At 42.3% G+C, this 17,628-nt stretch overlaps 1 protein-coding gene across 1 annotated transcript in view; it reads left to right on the top strand.

Annotated features, from left to right (window-relative positions):
• skia (v-ski avian sarcoma viral oncogene homolog a) overlaps positions 1-6,203 on the top strand; it is a 184,457-nt gene extending 178,254 nt beyond the window's left edge. The window contains exon 7 of the mRNA XM_060852025.1: positions 1,666-6,203. Coding sequence (XP_060708008.1) covers positions 1,666-1,854 — 189 coding nt within the window. The 3' untranslated portion in view covers positions 1,855-6,203. The remainder of the gene's footprint in view (positions 1-1,665) is intronic.
• The last annotated feature ends 11,425 nt before the right edge of the window (positions 6,204-17,628 follow it).

Genomic DNA, 17,628 nt, shown 5'->3' with positions numbered 1-17,628 from the left:
TATTTATCTTGTTTTAGTTTATTTATGGGTCACAGATGTTATTTGTTTCTTGGATTGCAAATTGCTGCACAGTGAATTTTCAGTCATGGTCAGGAGGTGCTGTTGATCCCACAAGGAGAGGAGGTTGGATTGGCTACTCATTTTGGCACACTTCCGAACAGCTGGTCATAGAGCAGTGGCAGCCTGCTGTTCTTCCTTTTGGATGGATAATGATTTGTGCTCTTGAAAGAATGGCAAAATAATAATAAAGCAAAATTAGAAGGGAGGTATGATAATGAAATAGTCCCATGACAGCATCTCTGACATTAGCTACACCTGCTAGCAACACTAAGCTTTTGTGCCATCTATTCACATTGCCATTATCACCTATTCCACGTGTTATATTGGTTGCCGTCTCCTCTAATTAAGACTTAATTGTCAAGCTATCCGTGCTGAAGTATTAAGGCACAGACCTGACCTAGAGTTACAGCTGAGCCAAGAATTGTTTATTATATTGTACTAGTATCCTCAGTTGCAAGCCAATTATACTCTCCCAGACGCATCAATTATCTTCTGAGGAGAAGACCATGCTAAACATAGCAGGTGGAAGGGGGGGTTGTTGGTGGTAGCTAATAAGAGTCCAAAGACTTTTGAGATCTGCATTTGCTATTGCTGATAACCAAGACATAACTAACTACTCTGTCATAATAACTCACAATCAGAATTTTGCAGTCTGTGTTATTTGCACTCTTGTTCTTTGTGGGAATGATTTAATTTTTTTTGTAACAAGTAAGTTTTTCCCAAAGTTGGTGAACCTTTTGAAAACTAAAGAAATTTTATGGCAAAAGGTTATAATAAGAGTCCCTGGAATTAAAATGCTTTTCTTTTCAATAAAGTGGCTCCAAAATTATTACTAATTTTTTAAAAATCTTATTGACAGTGAGAAAAAAAGTGTAGAATATTTGTGTCAAGCTGATTACTGTGGCTAGGTGCACAAAAGTGATCGATGTCAGTTGAATTACTGTTCACTAATTTTTCTTTTAGTTAGGAAGGGTGTATCTTGGACACCTGTATGTTTTGTTCCTTACTATAACTTGAAATACATACTCTACATTAGATTTCAGCTCTGTGATATGGCTTTTCATCACATTACATTCCCAGCTGCAAATACAAGCCTTGCTTAACACAAAAAAATGTATCAACATTGGGTTCCAGGAGCTGAACACAGCACCCTATCTTTGCAACTATTCCCAAAATGCCACATAGGCAATTTAACCCAAAGGGTAACAGTCACTTGATAGGAATGTTAGGAACTACAGCAAGCCATTCAGCTCCTTGAGCCACCAGGTATCAGACTCTAAATCAGACACTGTATTTTTGCTAAATAATTGAGTAAATTTGATACTGTAAGATGAAATTGACAAATTAGGACAGGTAATAAATCTGTATTATACCATGTTCGTTATCAATATGCAGTCTTCTTGATCTGTTATAGTCCATTTCCTGAAGTCAGTCCCATAAAATAAATAACATTATTTGTGTCTCGGTGTTTCTGCAGTTCTACAATGCCAATCTATCATACCCTTTTTGCTAATGAAGTAGCCTCTTTCCTCATGGAATAGAATGTGTACAATTTACACAGAATCATAATGGTTTATTTTATTCAATTCCACTTCTATTTTTCAGATTGAAGAGTTGCAGGTCAAGTTACAACATGCTGAGGCGGATCGGGAACAGCTGCGTGCAGACCTCCTTCGGGAGCGAGAGGCACGGGAACACTTGGAAAAAATGGTGAAGGAGCTTCAGGAACAACTCTGGCTGAAACCAAGTAACTCCACTACCAGCAAGGTGGTTTCAAAAGACAGTGAAATTTAAAAGAGAATTCATAAAATTGTATGTTTGTGTGTGAATGTATGTTTGCATATTCATACATACACACAGAGGATGCAAGAGTTGACTGTTTTCGGAGAAAGAATGTTACTTCAGACACGCACTGAAACTATCCTTCCCTAAGTGAGACAGCACAGCTCAGAAAATGTGCGCCTGCCATCCTGCCAGACATCAAATACTCAGCCGTTCCTGAGATATTTTACTGTGGTTAGTGACAGCACCAAGGACGTTTTTTTTCTGAAATTTCTTTTCTTTTTCTCTACGATGTATCACATGGTGTACAGGATTCCTGGACAACTATAGTACCAAATAAACTAAAAGGGAGAAAGAAGAAAAAAAATGGTCGGGGAGGGACAATAGTACTTTCTCTGGTTAATTTACAGAACTCTTCAGATTCTACTTTTGTAATAAGCTATTGGAATATAGAAACAGAAAAAAAAACCTTTGAAAAATAGAAGACTTGATTTTAAACCATCTTTGAATTATGTGCAGTTGTTATGAAACTTTTACTTCTCCCTTAATATTTCATGTGCAGTTTCCCCAGGACTGTCTGTTGTATGGGCTGGTGATGCTCCCCAACACTTTTCATTTTTTTCTTTATTTAGAGAACTTCACCGTGAGTCAGATGAGAAGCCATGAAACAACGTCACTACAAACCCCTTCCTTTAAACTAAAGAAAAATGACTCATGGAGACTGTGTCAATTTATTTCCCCTACCCTACCTCTTCTTTGGTTGGATTATTATCAGCTGGTGGGGATGTTATAACTTGCTTGGCCTTACCAGTGACAGAGCATTCTACAGAAAGACTTGGGAGTTTATTTTGTCTCTGTTTATGTTTTTGTTTGAGAGAAATTAAAAATAGATGTGTTCTGAATGTGATTCTAGTTCCAGTACACTTCAGTTAAAAGAAGAAAATGGATGGAGGAAGAGAGCAATGTCACAAAAAAATGAGGCAGTTGTTGAGATTACATGCAATGACAAAATAACTTATTATGATTAGGACACCATTCCAAAATAAAAGTTTTTGCAACCAGTAAATTTAATAAAAGCAGCTTCCTGAAACTGCTGCTTTTCTTTGTTCACAGTATTTACAGTACTCATTCATTCACTTTTTTTAGTTCTGTTTCTAGTTATTATTTTTGTTTATGCTTTGTATTGTTCAGTGCTTTACTCTGTTCACTGAACTAACACTTACAGAATGCAGGATCAATTGGGTACCTTACTAGTAAAATGTTATATTTATGGTGCTCCCTTTAAAAAAAGTGATAGGACTACTTGCTTTTTCATATGAGCATACATCACTCTTGTCAACAAACTGCAATAGGATTAATTTCACTGTAAGAACTTCTGCACAGAACAAATCTGAATTCATATTTAAATCCTTCTTACTGCTAAGAAGAATTTGTTTGTATCTTAATTCACTTTCTGGGAGGGAAGTGGTGACTGCAAAGGAAAAAAAATTCTTTACACTTTGCTGTTCCTTGCTTCAGTTGCATTAACTGTTTGAATCCCATATTTGTCTCCCAATTTTATTACCAAACATATATCAGATATTGCATCTTGGAGGAAGCAAGATCTTTGTTTGGTTTACTTACTGCACTTTTCATGTTCCTTCCATTTTTGCTCATCTATTTATAAAAACAAAATTCCACCCCGCCCCATCTCCAGTCTAACCATTCTCCCTCCCATCTCCTAACTCAACTTAACTCAACTTGTCATCTTAACAAGTCAACAGGAATGTAATCTGGACACAGACATGTGTCATGGTCACAAACAGTACAACATTGACTCATGCTCTGATTTTATTGGACCACCATCTCCGTTACGAGTTCCCCAACCAAAATCAGGAACTGTAGCATGGAGTCAGATCTGTTTTGTGGGACACTGAACTATTTAGCTTGATTTGCCCTACTGCGAATTTGCTTGACTACCTTAACAGTTGTGAACCGTGCAGGGGGTGTGTGGGAATGGTGAAGACAAAAAAATTACAAATACTTGTTCTGCACCTGCTGCATTTTTTCCAAAGCCCATGTAGGACCCAATAAGATCTAGTAATCTGACATTAGTGTAATTCTCAGTAAATTACATTCATATGTTTTTCTCTCTTAATACTTAAAAGACACCCGCTGCTGTGTTTCATTAATAAGGCTAAAAAAATATTTATCACATGGAATGAATTTTTTAAAAATTTTAAAAATTTAAGATATTCTGCATGAATCCAGTATAATAACCATTGTTACTGTAAGATTTAAAAGGTGGATCTTTTGAATTTAGGTTAAGTGGAAGAGTTGTCAGGGCAGCTCAAGAGTTGTGGGACGTGTCTGATGTAAATCAAAAATCTGAAGGAAATGGGATGAATATTGCAAATCTTTGCAGGGTGTAACCCCAGATTGTGACAATCCCAATACTTAATGGGATCCAGCTTCACTTTTGTGAATACAAAATTTTAACAAAAAACACACAATTCCCCCATTATGAGTGCAATGCAAACAGAGCATAATCATATTTATGCAATTATGTGGAATATTTCTGCTTTTTTTCTTAATGAGAACTCAATATCTTTCATATGCATGGAGTTCAATATTTCTACCATACAGTACTCTTTAATGGGCATTAAAACTTGTATATTAAGGGTTTTATGTTTATATAATATGCAAAAAAAATTCAGCCTTATATGTCATTATCTCTCCTTTCCTGGTGTCTCATGCAGTCTGTTTTATTGACTTTTTCTTGTTTGATACGGTAATGCAAAAACAGGAGAAGCAGTACATTACCAGTTACTGGCTCCTAGCAGACGAAATGTCTTGTGTTCTTTTGTAAGCCCGCTAATTGTTCCGTCCGTTGTGACGATTCACATTACTTTAGAGTTTCAAATAAATTGTGGGAAAAAAAAAGCAAAAAAAAAAGCAGAAATAAAAAAGTTTTTTAAATGAAAACATTCTTCAGCAATAATGCTTTATACCCAAGGGGCAGCTAACTACAGCTGGGTTTTTGCACCAATAATGTCCAGAGTTACTTGATGGAAAACAGTTTTGTTCAAATAGTTTTTGATGAATCCTGTAGAATTTTGCATGCAATGGAGAGAAATGTGCAGAGAAGAGTTGATTACAACAATAATAACAGAAAAATATAGTGTTTCGTATTTTTATGTTAACGTAGTTTTTTATTATTTTTATACCGGTTAGTTCTTTGTGTGTGACGTGCGTGGATTGTCTTTTTTTTACGTAATGTATACCTAACACATAAAGCAGTATTTTAATCCTTAACACACATTAATTCAATAATCTATTATTATGGTGCAGTCTCCGTTTTAACTTTACTATTCCCATTGGCTATTGTTTGGTCAACTGATGCCAGTTATTTCCAGTTGGTAACAAGGGATTTTTTTTTATATATGGACATCAAATCTAAACTCGTGCTTTGAATAAAAGCCCTGAGCCTTCTATTCAAGGGGACCTATTGGCATAAAAACCCAGTAATCATTTTAAACTGCTTCACTACAAGCTAGCCAATGTACAAATAAAACCTGTAAATACTTGGTTTCATTTTATGCTATGTATTATAAGTGTATATGTGCTCGCTCATTTTTTTTCTCTCCGAACTTTAATACATCTTAGTTATCTTGTTAATTGATTGCGTTGTTGCCTGAATTACTGCAGTCAGTAATTGTTCATTAGGAATCTTATTGAAATGATTCCTCCTCACCTCGACACCTTCAACCCCCCCTTCCCCACTCCACTAAGCACCCTCAAACTATGCCTTTTTATTGGTGTTTAAGAAATCTCTTTTTAATAATTCCCCTTCCCCCACTTTAAAGGCTTGCCTTTTAAAAAGCACATCAGATTTTTATCCTTGGAATAATTTTCAAATCCATGAATAATTATTATTTGATCTTGAATGACACTATAATTGAGGCTTTCTACTGCTTTCTCCTTTCACATCAGCCAGCAGGATTCAGTCATGTTACCTATGCATTTCAGCATATTTATATTTTTGTTTCGTATATAAGCTGCTGCTAAAACAAGCAACTTAATTTCCATTCTTTAGCACTATTTTTATGTCATAATAAATGTATGCTTTCTTGTTTATAAATGCCTAAACAAAGAACTTGTTCAGCCTATTTATCTATTGTGCTGTGTACCTATGTCTTTTCTCCCCCCTCGCCCCTTTCTCACGTTCCACTCCCTGCCTTTTCCACCAGTAATATTGTAAAATAAAGGACTTGATGAGATGTGAATGAAATAGCAATGCAAAACCACAGTTTGCAATGGACACAGTGACTGAATGTACAGTGTATAGATGGCATTACCATAAATAAAAAAAAGTTTGCCCAGATCATGTTCTTTTCATCTTTGAGATCCAAATGCAAAAATGATGTTCTTTCTCAAAGTGTTTGTTCAGGTCTATAACAGCCAACAGTGACAACTATGATAGAATCAACTCTATTAATAAATTTCTTGTTCCTGTTATGCGGTGGCAGTACTGGTATAATGAGGTCATCACCTGCATTTGACATTTGATGTACTTAAGAAACAAATGTGTGAAAGGAGAGTGCACAGAAGAAAGCAATAAGCACCTGACTTCCAGTTTCTCCCCCGATCAAGGCTCTTGCTCATGGATACCAGAAGCTCTCTGATACGTTGGCTAGGTAACCCTTCTTAAATGTATTAGCAGGTCATCTGATCAACAGAGGCATTACAGGTGAACACAATCTAATTCCAACCCCATTTTCACACATCATCTTTTTAGCATAAACTCTGTAGAATTTCTAGCTGATTATCCTTTCCTTTGCGCAGAGTCTATACTCGATGGAGTTTAGAAGGATATGGGGGGATCTAATTGAAATTTACAGATTACTGAATAGCCTGGACAGAGTAGATGTTGGGAAGATATTTCCATTGGTAGGAGAAACTAGGACCCGAGGGCACAACCTTAGAGTAAAGGTAATACCTTTTAGAATGGAAATAAAGAGAAACTTCTTTAGCCAGAGACTGGTGAATCTATGGAATTCATTGCCACGTAAAGCTGTGGGGGCCAGGTCATTGAGACTGAGATAGGTTCTTGAGTATCAACGGGATCAAGGGTAACAGGCAGAAAGCTGGAGAATGGGGTTGAGGAACTCATTAGCTAGCCATGATTGACTGACAGAGCAGATTCGATAGGCTAAATGGCCTAATTTCTGCCCCCGTATCTTATGGCCTTATACTTGAGGAATCACTTCTTCTTTACAAACAAAACTGAATTGAGAAAACAAATCCTCGTTGAGGAGTTAGGCCAGTACTGAGGGAATGCTGCACTGACAGAGAATGCTGCTCTGTCAGAGATGCCAGCCTTCAGGTAAAGCATTAATCCATGCCATGTATGTCAGGTGGACATAAAAGATCCAACACCATTACCTCAAGGAAGAATAAGAGAGATTTCTTGGTACACTGAGTCAACATCCTTTACCCTTATCACCAAAGTGCAGTTTTGGTTATTATAACATTGTTGTTTGTGGGCTTTTGCTGTGTTACAATTGATTGCAGTGTACTATACTTAAAAAGGTACTTCACCAGTTTTACAGCACTTACAGATACCCTGAGGTCAATAATGGCAGTATCTTTTTTAAATGGTGCAGATTCACTACTTATATCTTCGGATATAATTGTTGATGCAGTTAACATTTAACCTTCACCCTGATTCAGTGAAACTACTGGAGGTCACTGAATTGTCAAACTAATCATAGGCAGAGATAATTTTTTCCTGTCTACCAAGAATAGCAAGAGATTTAGATTGAATCTTTGTATCAACATGAGGTGAATCTCCTGATGAACATTAACTCTTTAAAACACAATGAACTTAATGTTTATACTTAGCAACTGTTATTTTATCAAAGCCTTGGAACATTACAAGCCAATAATACAGACAACTGAACAGTTCCCAGCTCTCCAGAACACTGCATATAGTTTGGAATGCAGGAAACTACACTGATCCAGCTCATGCTAACCGCAACCCATCTACTTATCCCTTTGGTGGAACTGAAGACCTTACAAACATGCCTGGAAACTGTGTTTTATAATAAAATGCTTGCATGCAATGTCAAATAGCCTTCACTTGGACAAGTGGAGGACAAAATTGTTAGCATTGAGCCAAAGGTCCAGAAAAGTCATCACCAAAAGGGAAAAAGAGAAAATTTCCACATGAAACATGGAGTAAATAATATCACTGTGAATTAATTGTATTATACAAAGTTCTAGTAGGAGTAGGCTATTCAGCCTCTTGTGCCTTCACCATTCCATAAGGTCATGATTGATCTGATTGTAACGTCAATCCACGATGCTACATAACCTTAATAACCTTTCAACTGGTTGCTTAACAAAAATCAGTCTGTCTCTACCTTAAAAACATATTCAAGGACTCTGCTTCCACAACCTTTTCAGGAAGAGAGTTCCAATGACTTACAATTCTGTGAAAGGAAATGTTTCACCTCGTCACTATTTTATATTGATAAGCCCTGATTTTTAAATAATTCTAGATTCTCCCAAAAGACCAGAAAATATCCTCTCCACAATCCCCACAGGATCTAATGTTTCAATTAAGGCACCTCTTACTTTTCTAACCTCCAGCAGACACAAGCCTGTCCAAATAATTCACACAAGACTGCCTACCCATTCCAGGTATTAGGCTAATAAACCTCCTCGAAACAGTCCCTGTATTTAAGTCCTTCCTTTAATAACGTAACCAATATTGTGAACAGTACTATGACTGCAGTCACACTAGTCCCTCGTAACATTGAAGTTTATCCTCCTTACTTTAGTATTCAATTTTCCTGGCAATAAGTGAAAACATTCTATTAGGTTTCCTAATTTCATGTAAGTCCGCATGGCTTTATGTGTGGGAAATCATTTCTCACGAACTTGATTGAGTTTTTTGAAGAGGTTGCTATTTTCTGGGTCTGCAGATAGGAAGAATCAAAAATGGTCCTTAGAAGACTAATATGCTCTTCTTGTCAGATGTGGAGTTTAGGGAGAGTTTACATGTTACTGATGATTATATCTGCAATAAATGCCATTGGTTGCGAATGCTATCAGATCGAATGGATTGGTTGGAGCAATAGTTAGAGGCAATGAGGAATTTACAAGAGTGAGGGGGTGTGATGGATGGCAGTTATAGTAAGGGAGAAAAATCACAGATACAGTCACATAGATGGGCTAACTCCAGGAAAGGTAAGAGAGGTAGGCAGGTAGTGTAGGAGTCTTCTGCAGCCATCCCTATTTCAAACAAGCATGCTGTTTGGGGGTGATAGATTCTCAGGAGAATGAGCCAGGTTTCTGATATTGAGACTGGCTGTAATGCACTCTGGAGTAAATCGGGTTCCAAGGGATCAATTGTGTTAGGGAACTCTCTAGTTCGAGGCACAGATTGAAGTTTCTGTTGCCAGCAGCGAAAAGTCAGAATGGTGTGTTGCCTCCCTGGTGCCAAGATCAAGGATGTCTCGGAGAGGGTGCAGAATGTTCTCAAGGAGGAGGGGGCCAAGCAGGACGTCATTGTACACATTGGAACCAACGATATAGCAAGGGGAAAGGGTGAGATTTTGAAGGGAGAATGTAGCGAGTTAGGCAGGAATTTAAAAAGGTCCTTGAGTGTATTAATATCTGGATTACTCCCAGTCCTATGATCTAGTGAGAGTAGGATTAGGAGGATCGAGCAAATGAATGTGTGGCTGAGGAACTGGTGTATGGGAGAAGGATTCACATTTTTGGATTATTGGAATCTCTTCTGGGATAGAAGTGACCTGTACCAGAAGGACAATTGCACCTGAATTGGAAGGGGACTAATATACTGTCAGGGAGATTTGCTAGAGCTGCTCAGGAGGATTTAAACAAGTAAGGTTGGGGGAGGGAGGGGAAGTGGAACCCAAGGAGATGGTGAGTAAAGAGATCAATCTGAGACTGGTACAGTTGGGAGAAGAAGTGAGCAAAACAGTTAGGGCGGGCAGGGACAAAGCAGGGAACAAGGTAGGACGGATAAATTAAATTACATTTATTTCAATGCAAGAGGCCTAACAGGGAAGACAGATGAACTCAGTGCATGGTTAGGAACATGGGACTGGGATATCACAGCAATTATAGAAGCATGACTCAAAGATGGACAGGACTGGCAGTTTAATGTTCCAGGATACAAATACTACAGCAAGGGTAGAAAGGGAGGCAAGAGAGGAGGGGGAGTGGCGTTTTTGATAAGGGATAGCATTGCAGCTGTACTGAATAAGGATATTCCCGGAAATACATCCAGGTAAGTTATTTGGGTGGAACTAATAAGAAAGGGATAATCACCTTCTTGGGATTGTATGATAGACCCACTAATAGTCAGCGGGAAATTGAGAAACAAATTTGTAAGGAGATCTCAGTTATCTGGAAGAATAATAGGGTGGTAATGGTAGGGGATTTTAACTTTCCACGCGGAGACTGGGACTGCCATAGTGTTAAGGGTTCAGATGGAGAGGATTCCTAAGCATGTACAAGAAAATTTTCTGATTCAGTATGTGGATGTACCTACTAGAGAAGGTGCAAAACTTGAATTACTCTTGGGAAATAAGGCAGGGCAGGCATAGTGGACAGCAAAGAAGGTTACCTCAGATTATAATGGGATCTTGATCAGATGAGCTAATTGGCTGAGAAATGGCAGATGGAGTTTAATTTAGATAAATGCGTGTAGCTGCATTTTGGGAAAGCAAATCTTAGCAGGACTTGTACACTTAATGGTAAGGTCCTAGGGAGTATTGCTGAACAAAGAGACCTTGGAGTGCAGGTTCATAGCTCCTTGAAAATGGAGTCGCACGTAGATAGGATAATGAAGAAGGCGTTTGGTATGCTTTCCTTTATTGGTCAGAGTATTGAGTACAGGAGTTGGGAGGTCATGTTGCGAAGGTCAGGTTGGGATGTCTGTTGCGGCTGTACAGGACATTGGTTAGGCCACTGTTGGAATATTGCGTGCAATTCTGGTCTCCTTCCTATCGGAAAGGTGTTGTGAAACTTGAAAGGGTTCAGAAAAGATTTAGAAGGATGTTGCCAGAGTTGGAGAATTTGAGCTAAAGGGAGAGACTGAATAGTCTGGGGTTGTTTCCCTGGGAGCATCAGAGGCTGAGGGGTGACCTTATAGAAGTTTGCAAAATCATGAGGAGCATGGACAGGATAAATACACAAAGTCTCTTCCCTGGGTGAGGGAGTCCACAACTAGAGGGGGAAGATATAAAAGAGATCTAAGGGGCAACATTTTCATTTAGAGGGTGGTGCGTGTATGGAATGAGCTGCCAGAGGAAGTGGTGGAGGCTGGTACAATTGCGACATTTAAAAGGCATCAGGATGGGTATATGAATAGGAAGGGTTTAGAAGGATATGGGCCAAGTACTGGTACATGGGACTAGATTAGGTTGGGAAATCTGGTCGATATGGACGGGTTGAATGGAAAGGTCTATTTACGTGCTGTATGTCTCTATGACTCTATGACTCTAAGTAACAAAGAGAATTGATGAGGGCAGAGTAGTGGACGTGATCCATATGGACTTCAGTGAGGCGTTTGGCAAGGTTCTCCATGGGAGACTGGTCTGCAAGGTTAGATCTCATGGAATACAGGGATAACTAGCCATTTGGATATAGAACTGGTTTAAAGGTAGAAGACAGATGGTGGTGGTGGAAGGTCTGTGCTTTTCAGACTGAAGGCCTGTGAATGGAGGAGTGCCACAAGGAGTGGTGCTGGGTCCACTATTTTTCATCATTTATATAAACGATTTGGATGTGAACATAGGAGGTACAGTTCATAAGTTTGTAGATGACACCAAAACTTGTGTAGTGGACAATGAAGAAGGTTACCTCAGAGTACAACTGGATCTTGACTAAATGGGCCAATGGGCTGAGGAGTGGCAGATTTAATTTAATTTAATTTAATTTAATTTAAATAAATATGAGGTGCTGTATTTTGGAAAAGCAAATCTTAGCAGGACCTATACATTTAATGGGCGGTACAGTGGCACAATGGTTAGCACTGCTACCTCACAGCACTGACTGTGTGGAGTTTGTACACTCTCCCCGTCTCTGCATGGGTTTCCTCCGGGTGCTCCAATTTCCTCCTACAGTCCAAAAATGTGCAGACTAGGTGAATTGGCCATGCTAAATTGCCCATAGTGTTAGGTGAAGGGATAACTGTAGGGGAATGGGTCTGGGTGGGTTGTGCTTCGGCGGGTTGATGTGGACTTGTTGGGCCGAAGGGCCTGTTTCCACAATGTAAGTAATCTAATTAATGATAAGGTCCTAGGAGTGCTGCTGATGAAAGAGACCTTGGAGTGCAGGTTCATAGTTCCTTGAAAATAGAGTCACGGGTGGATAGGATAGTGAAGAAAATGTTTGATATGTTTTCCATTGTTGGTCAGAGTATTGAGCATAGGACTTGGGAGGTCATGTTGCAGCTGTACAGGACATTGGTTAGGCCACATTTGGAATATTGCGTGCAATTCTGGTCTCCTTCCTATCGGAAGAATGTTGTGAAACTTCAAAAGGTTCAGAAAAGATTTACAAGGTTGTTGCCAGAATTGGAGGATTTGAGCTATAGGGAGAGATTGAATAGGCTGAGGCTGTTTTCCCTGGAGTGTTGGAGGCTGAGGGGTGATCTTATAGAGGTTTATAAAATCATGAGGGGCATGGATAGGATAAATAGACAAAGTCTTTTCCCTGGGGTGGGAGAGTTCCGAACTAGAGGACATAGATTTAGGATGAGAGGGGAAAGATATAAAAGGGACCAAAGGGGCAACATTTTCATGCAGAATGTTGTGCATGTATGGAATGAGTTGCCAGAAGTTATGGAGATTGGTACAATGACAACATTTAAAAGGCACCTGGATGGGTATGCGAGTAGGAAAGGTTTAGAGGGATATGGGCCAGGTGCTGGCAAATGGGACTAGATTGTGTTGGGATATTTGGTTGGCGTGGGCAAGTTGGACTAAAGGTCTGGTTCCGTGTTGTACATCTCTATGACTGTATGTCTCTCCACACTAACCTTTTGCAATTCATGCATAAGGATACCCAGATCCTTCTGCATCTCAGAGCTCTTCCATCTCTCACCAGTTAGATCATTTTTTAAATTCTCCCTGCCAAAAAGGGCATTTTCAGTTTTCACACATTTAAGTCAATCTTTGCCCATTCAATTCACCCATCAATATAGTTTTTAACCTCCTTGAATCCTCTTCACATCTTAAATTCCTACCTATCTTTGAGTCATCATCAAATTAAGCAACCCTACCTTCCACCCCTTCATCAAAGTCAATTGTGTAATTTGTAAACAGAGTTCAGTACTAACACAGGTTCCCAGCTGTACTCTAAACAGGGCTAAAGATTTTGACCCTTCCCCCACCTGTCACCCCCCTCAGGGCACCAGGCCGCTTTGTTTCAGGCGCTGGGCTGTGTTTGATGGTAATGGTAAGTGATGGGAGCTTCAGTTCAATGTTCAGTGACCTGCAAGCTGTTCTGCAGACAGAGGTTCCCCAGAGTGTTGGCTGAGATTGAATATTCACGCGTAAGGCCCAATCCCCCAACAGCAATGATTGATATGTTTTATATTAATCAGAGGGATGCGGTTCTATTAATGTGCAAATTATATGCGACTGCTCCGTGAGGATCAAAAAGATGATTGCTCTGTGGGTTCGCTGAGGACATTAAAGTGAGAATATTGCTGACGACTCACGATTGCCTGCGGCACAAGATATCAACACCTTTAATATTGCTTCATTTTGTTTTAATGTTACAGTCAATTTCAATTAAGTGAATAACTTACACATCACATAAAAAATTATTGTTTGCCTACGACATTCAAAGCACCAGGGCCATGCTAACTTGGTGGCATTACTACCCTCCTCACTAGGCTTTAGTTGCACCCATTCTGGCCCCCACCCCACAATTATTTAATGGGCAACTGACTGCCCGGCCTTGAGCCATGCAGGAAAGGACTCCAATTTGACCTTTGCCCTCTATTGAATGAGCTGATCTCACTTGGTACAGTACAACAACAAAACAGAAAAACTTGCAACTGTATAGTACCTGAACCAGCCTCAAAGACAGCACGGTAAAAACAATGACTGCAGATGCTGGAAACCAGATTCTGGATTAGTGGTGCTGGAAGAGCACAGCAGTTCAGGCAGCATCCAAGGTGCAGCGAAATCGATGTTTTGGGCAAAAGCGCTTCATCAGGAATAAAGGCAGAGAGCCTGAAGCGTGGAGAGATAAGCTAGAGGAGGGTGGGGGTGGGGGGAAAGTAGCATAGAGTACAATGGGTGAGTGGGGGAGGGGATGGAGGTGATAGGTGAGGGAGGAGAGGGTGGAGTGGATAGGTGGAAAAGGAGCTAGGCAGGTAGGACAAGTCCGGACAAGTCATGGGGACAGTGCTGAGCTGGAAGTTTGGAACTAGGGTGAGGTGGGGGAAGGGGAAATGAGGAAACTGTTGAAGTCCACATTGATGTCCTGGGGTTGAAGTGTTCCGAGGCGGAAGATGAGGCGTTCTTCCTCCAGGCGTCTGGTGGTGAGGGAGCAGCGGTGAAGGAGGCCCAGGACCTCCAAATCCTCAGCAGAGTGGGAGGGAGAGTTGAAATGTTGGGCCAGGGGGCGGTGTGGTTGATTGGTGCGGGTGTCCCGGAGAAGTTCTCTAAAGCGCTCTACTAGGTGGCGCCCAGTCTCCCCAATGTAGAGGAGACCGCATCAGGAGCAACGGATACAATAAATGATATTAGTGGATGTGCAGGTAAAACTTTGATGGATATGGAAGGCTCCTTTAGGGCCTTGGATAGAGGTGAGGGAGGAGGTGTGGGCACAAGTTTTACAGTTCCTGCGGTGGCAGGGGAAAGTGCCAGGATGGGAAGGTGGGTTGTAGGGGGGCGTGGACCTGACCAGGTAGTCACAGAGGCAACGGTCTTTGTGGAAGGCGGAAAGGGATGGGGAGGGAAATAAACCCCTGGTGGTGGGGTCTTTTTGGAGGTGGCGGAAATGTCAGTGGATGATTTGGTTTATGCGAAGGTTTGTAGGGTGGAAGGTGAGCACCAGGGGCGATCTGTCCTTGTTACGGTTGGAGGGGTGCGGTCTAAGGGAGGAGGTGCGGGATGTGGACGAGGTGCGTTGGAGGGCATCTTTAACCACTTGGGAAGGGAAATTGCGATCTCTAAAGAAGGAGGCCATCTGGTGTGTTCTGTGGTGGAACTGGTCCTCCTGGGAGCAGATACAGCGGAAGCGGAGGAATTGGGAATATGGGATGGCATTTTTGCAAGAGATAGGATGGGAAGAGGTGTAATCCAGGTAGCTGTGGGAGTTGGTGGGTTTGTAAAAAATGTCAGTGTCAAGTCAGTCATCATTAATGGAGATGGAGAGGTCCACACCATCTCAAACATCAAAAACTGTAAGAACAACAAACTTATATCTACCCACCTCCATAACCAGCACTCCTCAAACATTCCAGCAGATTCCCCTGGCCTCAGAAACAACTCAGACGCCATTAGCCATGCGTCTGATGCAGCTACCACCCCCACGCTGATTGATGATGTTACTTCCACCCTCATCACGGGCACTCCCACAACCACTTCTGCCCCTCACAATTCCTCATGCATCACATGTGACATCACTTTCACCCCTCACATCATCACTGATGTCACACACTCAGTGACTTCCGCCCCCACCCCCTCCTACTGCCGTGGTCACCACCACTTCCACCCCCACCAGCGCCACTCACCTGCTGAAACGCCCCCCACAGACCCCACTGTCACTATCCCCACCCCCCAGAACCCTGAGGGGAACACTATCCCTGCTCATGACTCCACCCCCATTCCCCCACCACCACACCCACTACAGTTACAGGTTCCGCCCCCACTCCCAGCTCCACACCCACACCAGATCCCAGCTCTCAGCCCTGCCGAGTTTTCACCACTCCCCCAGACTTCCCCCTCGCTGAGGACGAACGATCAGTCCTCAGGAAAGAACTCACCTTCATCTCCCTCCGTCCACGCATCAATGAATTTAATACACGCCGTGACGTCAAACAATTCTTCCGTCACCTCTGCCTTCGAGCTTACTTTCGCAATCAGGATTCCCGCCCACCTTCCGAGGACCCCTTCACCCACCTCCAACACATTGCATCCACCTGGACACCCTGCGCTAGCCTATTACCTGCCCTCGACCTCTTCATTTTCAACTGCCACTGGGACATTAACCGCCTCAACCTGTCTACCCCACCCCCCCACTCCAACCTCTCACCCTCACAACGTGCAGCCCTCCAATCCCTCTGCTCCAATCCCAACCTCACCATCAAGCCAGCGGATAAAGAGGGCAGTGGTAGTCTGGCGCACTGACCTCTACAGCGCTGAAGCCAAACGTTAACTCGAGGACACCTCTTCCTACTGCCCCCTCGACCATGACCCCACCCCCCATCACCAAACCATCATCTCCCAGACCATACAGAACCTCATCACCTCAGGAGATCTCCCACCCACAGCTTCCAACCTCATAGTCCGGGAACCCCACACTGCCCGGTTCTACCTCCTTCCCAAGATCCACAAGCCTGACCACCCTGGCCGACCCATTGTCTCAGCATGCTTCTGCCCCACTGAACTCATCTTGACCTACCTCAACACTGTCCTATCCCCCCTAGTCCAGGAACTCCCCATATACGTTTGAGACACCACCCATGCCCTCCACCTCTGCCAAGACATCCGTTTCTCCGGCCCCCAACGCCTCATCTTCACCATGGATATCCAATCCCTCTACACCTCCATCCGCCATGACCAGGGCCTCCAGGCCCTCCATTTTTTCTTCTCCAGACGTCCCCAACAGTACCCTTCCACCGACACTCATTTGTTTGGCTGAACTGGTCCTCACCCTTAACAATTTCTCCTTTGAATCCTCCCACTTCCTCCAGACCAAAGGGGTAGCCATGGGCACACGTAAGGGCCCCAGCTATGCCTGTCTCTTTGTTGGCTACGTAGAACAGTTGATCTTCCGTAATTACACCAGCACCACTCCCCACCTCTTCCTCCGCTACATTGATGACTGCATTAATGCCACCTCGTGCTCCTGCGAGGAGGTTGAGCAATTCATCAACTTCACCAACACATTCCATCAACCCTGGCCTTAAATTTACCTGGACCATCTTTGACACCTCCCTCCCCTTCCTGGACCTCTCCATCTCCATTAATGATGACCGACTTGACACTGACATTTTTTACAAACCCACTGACTCCAACAGCTACCTGGATTATACCTCTTCCCAGCCTACCTCTTGCAAAAATGCCATCCCGTATACCCAATTCCTCCACCGTATCTGCTCTCAGGAAGACCAGTTCCACCACAGAACACACCGGATGGCCTCCTTCTTTAGAGATCGCAATTTCCCTTCCCATGTGGTTAAAGATGCCCTCCAACACATCTCGTCTACATCCCTCACCTCCACCCTCAGACCCCACCCCTCCAAACGTAACAAGGACAGATCGCCCCTGGTGCTCACCTTCCACCCTACAAACCTTCGCATAAGCCAAATCATCCGCCGACATTTCCGCCACCTCCAAAAAGACCCCACCACCAGGGATATATTTCCCTCCCCACCCCTTTCCGCCTTCCGCAAAGACCATTCCCTCCGTGACTACCTGGTCAGGTCCACGCCCCCCTACAACCCACCCTCCCATCCTGGCACTTTCCCCTGCCACTGCAGGAACTGTAAAACCTGCGCCCACACCTCCTCCCTCACCTCTATCC

The sequence above is a fragment of the Hemiscyllium ocellatum genome, chromosome 37 (assembly GCF_020745735.1).
Source record: "Hemiscyllium ocellatum isolate sHemOce1 chromosome 37, sHemOce1.pat.X.cur, whole genome shotgun sequence".
Lineage (NCBI taxonomy): Eukaryota > Metazoa > Chordata > Chondrichthyes > Orectolobiformes > Hemiscylliidae > Hemiscyllium > Hemiscyllium ocellatum.
Note: the sequence above shows the minus strand (reverse complement) of the source record. Positions and strands in the feature narration are given on the sequence as shown.